The 6,000-nt window shown below is 36.6% G+C and overlaps 1 protein-coding gene across 6 annotated transcripts in view; it reads right to left on the bottom strand.

The window, feature by feature from the left end:
* Positions 1-3,028: 3,028 nt before the first annotated feature.
* The window catches only part of KCNMB2 (potassium calcium-activated channel subfamily M regulatory beta subunit 2), a 224,279-nt gene continuing 221,307 nt past the window's right edge, over positions 3,029-6,000 (bottom strand). For all 6 annotated transcript variants that reach the window (XM_008522684.2, XM_008522762.2, XM_070582401.1 and 3 more), the window contains one exon: positions 3,029-4,783. In XM_008522684.2, the coding sequence (XP_008520906.2) occupies positions 4,499-4,783 (285 nt within the window). In that variant the 3' untranslated portion in view covers positions 3,029-4,498. The remainder of the gene's footprint in view (positions 4,784-6,000) is intronic.

The following is a 6,000-nucleotide window of genomic DNA, read 5'->3' as shown; positions in this document are numbered from 1 at the left end:
TATTAGGAACACGTCTATGCTCCTAAGTAATCTGCTTACCTAGTCAGACAATTTAGTCTGGTTGTCATAAAGTCAAATAAGAACGTACTGTGGAATTTCAGAGAGTGTTACCTTTCAGAAGGCCAGATCGTGCTTGAGAGGTGGTGCAGGATTAAAATTCACATGAGCGTCAGAGGATTTAGCTAGCTCATCAATTTAATTCATCCAGGAATGTTTAGGTTCTAATGAGCGTATTGTTAACTTTTTAAAATTGATGTCATTTATGCTACCTTTATAAATTTTCATTTATGTCATAATTCTGGCTGAATGGGTTATTTTCTGTCATCTTATATTCTTAAAAAATGGAAGTTTCTCTTTCCCCATCCCCTCCTCCATTTTTGAATAGAATAACACTAATAGAACAAGTTAGTGACAGCAGTATTGATCTGATTTTATGTGGATTTAATGGGTAGACATAATAGGGAGGCAAGCTTCAAACTGATATTGGGAAAACATTCTAGCATTGTCTTATTAACCTAGTCTATCGCTGGCAGGATTCAAGTGGTCACTGTCCCTGTCACTAGATGATCTCCCCTAAGGATGTTGTCAAAGGGACTTATGAATTGGTGTGAATTTTGGGCAAAACGACATTTTAGAGCTATTCTAGCTCTAAGACACTATATACTGCTAGTGGTTATATTAATACTATCAATACTATTTCTTCATTTTACTACTAATTGTGATAATCACTGTTCAGTAAGCATCTATTATATGCTATGTAGAGTGCTAGGCATTTTACATATATGTCCCAGTTAAGCCTCATATCAACCCTCGGTAGATATTTTCACCACTGATGTGGGTTTGAGACCTAACTGTTCTCTATTTTTTTCATGGGTGTTGTCTCGACCCTTCTAGTAGAGTACCAGTTCATTCTTAAGAGAGAAGGCAGTGTTGTACACTTTGTATTATTCCTTACAGTTGCTTCAAATATGTAAGAATGGAACAGATTCAACTTAAAAGGTGTCTGCTCAGTCCTTCCATACTCGACACCCTGACGAATTTTTCAGGAGAGTTCTGAAACTTTGTTTCTTGGGTCAGATTTCCCACGTGGTACACACATTGGAGTGGTTACTACAGAACTGTGAGATTATTCTTGTTGAATTGTTTTACAAGGGGAAAGGGGAAAAAGTCGAGGTTGAGAAGAAAAGGAACAATGTCCAACCTTTAATCACCTCCTCTTCCCCACCAGGACAATGAGAATTACCTTATCTGCTCAAACATTGTTCATTTCAGTATTTTTGTAGGAGAGGGGAGGAAATTTAATTATGTCTGCGAATAGCAAATAATTCCTTTAAAACTGTTGTTTTAACCCACTTGAGTCAGTTGCTCATATTTTGCTTTTCTCCAGATCTCTCTGTTAATGTCAATGCAATGATTACAATGTCAAGGTGTTTCATCCACAGGAATGAGGTAAGATGTTTACGGCTTGACATATTGAAAATAATATTTGTTATATAAATGCCATGCATAGTCACTTTTTAGGTCATTTGCAGCAATGAGAAAAGAGTAACATGCTGGAAACTTAAATGTCATGTGGTCTACATGAGAGGTATTTTGTGATTGCCTACATCACCATTCTGATCAGTCAGCATTTCACCAGTGGTTACTACAGGATCGTATTTTTTATTATAGCTATTTGCAGACAATCATTGGTATATTTACCATTTTCTGGTTTTTAATATAATTACAACTCAGGGAATTTGAAATCAATAAAGTTTTGGATGTGATGTGCCAATTGGATAATGAAAGTGATTTGGAAGCAGATATTCTGTGTGGGAAATCATCCCTGTTGAATGATGTGGAGGCTCAGAGCTGTGCTTCTGGCAGGTATAAATAAAGCTTTGGGCCCTAAAGAAGAGGCACGTGGATTATGGGGAGTATCAGCAGGAAGGCTGTTTTTTAATCCATGGACTAACACGTGTAGATTCTATTTGAGAACTAGATCTGTGCTATGAAGGCTGGACAATGGTATTCATTCTTCCTTCTATACACCTAGGAGTGAAAGCTTAGTGTTAAAAAGGAACCTTAACAGTCAGCTGGCCTCTCATCCTAATTTTACGGTCAAAGAAGTCAAGAGATGAATTGAGAAGCCTAAGTCACCTAGTTACCATGTCTTAAATGAAACCTTTTAACTTCCAATTCAGCGCTCTTTCTTCTTCACCCCTAAAATCCCTTCCAAACCTCAGCATCCCTCAGTGTTATCTAAAAGAACCCAAAGCCGTGGAAATGGTGACCATAATGGGAAAGCTACAGCCTGGGTATTTTCTCAGTTCCTTGTAACCTTGAGGAAGTTACTTAACATCTCTGAGCCTCACATTCTCATCCGTAGGATGGGATAACAGTAGAGCTGTCTCTGTGAGGGTTGTTATAAAGGGTAAATTAGTTAACGCGTGGAAGGCATTGAAAACGTTATTATTAGTAGCAGTTCTTTCTCCTTTAACAATGAGTGTTTAAGTGTGTATACATTTAAATTACTTGAAGGGGCTGTTGCTTTATTAAAATTCAAGAAGGCACTAGTTAGCTTCTTTCTGGTGTCATTATTTTGTGATTTCTACATTCTTATCTGAAATATCAGTTGGGAATTTTTAATTAAAAATCCAGAGGAAAATAAAAAAATAACTCATCTAGTAATTTCACTTGCATATGTTTCATACTTGAATCACTTGAAGGGAAGCCCAAAGAACATTAAAGATTGCAGATTTTCAGCTCCACAAGTCACAGAGATTTCTCTATTGTCTTCAGGATTATGTTTTTAAGGTGGAGTAGGAATCGAGTCTTCCATCATATTTTCCAAATATTCATAATATTGTCTGTATGTGTTTGGATGTTAAGAAAAGGAACTTTCTTTATAATCTCTTTAAATACTTTTAACGATAGTGAGTCATATGTTTTTGGACTATCGTGGGCTTGTCAGCTTCGAATGCAAGAGGTGTTCAGATCCTGCTGATGTAATGAATTTTCTTTTTAAATTTTAATTACACGTTTGAAGTCTTGATTATACCCTAGGGATTTATTTGCTTATGAAAAGTCAAACTATGAATTACAATATTGCAGAATCATTTCCATTTCATCAGATTAGTTTCACCATTCATTCCACAAATATGGTTTGTAAAATTTTGCAATACCTAGAAAACTTTGATAGTACATTTACAAAAAGGTACTTAAATATAGATGAGAAAGTTAGATGTTTGTCTTCTCCTCTTGATATTGATGTTAAATAAAAGATGGAATGTTTTTGTTTAAAACCAATCCCTCCTTCTTCCCCCCAAATACAATAAGCGAATGGCAATGTGAACAAAGGCTTCCTTTAAATCTGTTATTCAGTTCAAGTGTGTGTTAGGAAAAAAGGTCTATTCTGTGTATAAAATCTAGCAACAAAAAAGGGAATTATTGTAAATAGAAAAATAAAACATGTAGAGGAGACAAATACTCTGTGCACATAGCTTTAAAATCCCGACAGGGGGCGCTTTTCAGAAAGAGAGAATATACAATCATTAACTCAAACACAAATTCCCAAAGAGCAATATTCCAACACGTTCATTCGCCACAATAGATTTACCCATTGAAATCAGTCTACCAGAATTGACCAGCAAATGGGATCTTAGATTTACCACCTAACAGTTCAATTGAAATGGAATAAAAAGATTTTCCCACAAATCTCTTACTAACATAGACTTTCCTGGATTGTAATGGAGCATCTACTCAACATTCAGTCAGTTCACAGGTAATGAAACTCCTTCTAAATGTTGTCTCCTCACACAGTAGCAGGGTCTTACATGGAAAAGGGCTCTGTTCAGTTTCTATTTAAATCACAAGAAGAGATTACAGAATTGTTAATGAAAACAGCTTATTTTTTTTGGAAATCAGTTAAAAAATCTAGAATTATGAATAGAAAGTAATAAAAGAAAAATAGCTGGTCAGATTTCCCTCCTCTTTTACAGTGATATGGTAGAAATACAAGGAAAATGTGTGACATCCTTTAGTTTGGAAATCTGGTCCCTTCACTTGCTACAGGGCTCAGTTTTAGAGTAGGAAAAGAAAAAATATTTTTGGCTGTAGCTTTAGTAAACAATGGATGATGAACAATATTGCAGAAATGTCTTCAAGAGATCTGAAAACTCAGAACACAGACCTTATCACATTGATATTGTCTACATTCCTCCACAAAGCTTGGCAAATGAATAACTGAGCCCTATTTTGGCGGAACGAGAGAAGGAAGTTCTAATTCCAGCATTGAAACAAGATTATGAAACAACCAACACAAAACACTTATTTCTTCTCCTGAATAATAAAGACATCATGTTTGCATATAGGACAGCTTTTGCATTATTGCTCTACATATAAGAATATATTAAGGAACTCATAACAGACTGCACATTACAAACTTAAGGTTCTTTGGTGAAGAATGAAAGAAAACAGTATTTGAGCTTTAAAGAAAATGATCTCATCCATTTTGCTTTTATCTATTGATCCGTTGGATCCTCTCACAGAGCAGGGAGAGGTACTGTGTGAGTTTCACCATGGCAACGATCGCCACGCCCCCAGCCATCATACAAGTTGGCCAGAAGAGTGAATGGAACAGCACGTTGGAACTGTAGAGTTTGGTTAGGATGACGCTCTTCTGGTTTCCTTCTGGGTCAGAATAGCAGGAGAAGTGTTGGTACTTCCTGAAATTTTCCATGACAACATTCACCAGGGACATGGATTCTTCAAAATTTTTTCCACACTTAGGTATATAGGAGCACTGTAGAAAACAAGATAAACTGTCAGCAGAACATACTCTGTCTGCGTGTGTGTGCATGTGCCTGGTACTAGGAGGGGATGAGGTCTGGAGGCCAACTTAATCATCTGTGAAATAACCATGATGATTATTCTTTTTCATATTCAAGCTAGTGCCTCCAGGAACCCTAAGAACTCACACATTGATTTAAAAAATATTTTTAGGTATCTGACCAAGATGTACTTTGATAGCTCACCCATATATAGTTTACATATTGATTACAGTTGAGTGACTCCAGTGGATTCTTTCCACCACAGTGAAGCATGGTGAGTTATAATTATTCCCTACTGAACATACTTTTCCATGGAATCAGAGTGTCAGCCTGTCTTTTATCTGTCCTCAGCTGTCCCCGTAATATCAAAAGCTACCAGTTCTCTCAGGGAAAGCAGTTTACTCTTATCTTTTTGGCTTGGCTTAATTTGTGCAGCCAAGTCACCTTGGTCACCTTGCTACTGTATTCAAGAAAACAGCTATATCCCTGGACAGTTGCTGAAAAAGGATTGGGAAAGTATAGGGATACTGAATAAGTAACGAGCTGTGATGAATGGTTTATGCCCAGTTAGCATGACAAAGTAGCTTTTTCCATAAACCAAGGAAAAATACAACAGAACCAAGTCAGTTTACTCTTCAACCAGCACCGATCTGAGAACTTAAAATAACTTTCCTTTATCTTTTCACCTTTCTTCTTTCTTGCGATATCTCTTCTATATGTCTCTCTTTTCTTGCTACATGCTTATATCCTTTGAGTTCTTTCTTTGTATCTCTCTTTTCCTTCCCTGCCCTGCCCCTATTCCTCACTTCACTTTATATTTTCCCCTCTATTTCCTCTTCTTGTCCTCCTTTCTCCTTCCCTTCTCTCTTCTCTGGATACAGGTGGAATTAAAGAACTTTGTAGTTTTTCTTATTATTATTTATTGGACATATTTTTGAACACATTTTTCCTAATTTAAAAAGCAGTCTCTGGAGAGACGAAATCTCTGTGATCTTCCCTTGGTTTCTAAATGGGCACTGACAAAACTGATATAACAATAAATCTAACTTTTTCCTTTTTCTTTTTATATTTTTGCTGAGGAAGATACACCCTGAGCTAACGTCGGTGCCAATCTTCCTCTATTTTATGTAGGTCACTGCCACAGCACGGCTGACGAACGGTGTACATCCAGCCCTGGGATCCAAACCTG

The sequence above is a fragment of the Equus przewalskii genome, chromosome 18 (assembly GCF_037783145.1).
Source record: "Equus przewalskii isolate Varuska chromosome 18, EquPr2, whole genome shotgun sequence".
NCBI lineage: Eukaryota > Metazoa > Chordata > Mammalia > Perissodactyla > Equidae > Equus > Equus przewalskii.
The sequence above is the reverse complement of the archived record's forward strand: the minus strand, read 5'-3'. Positions and strand labels throughout refer to the sequence as shown.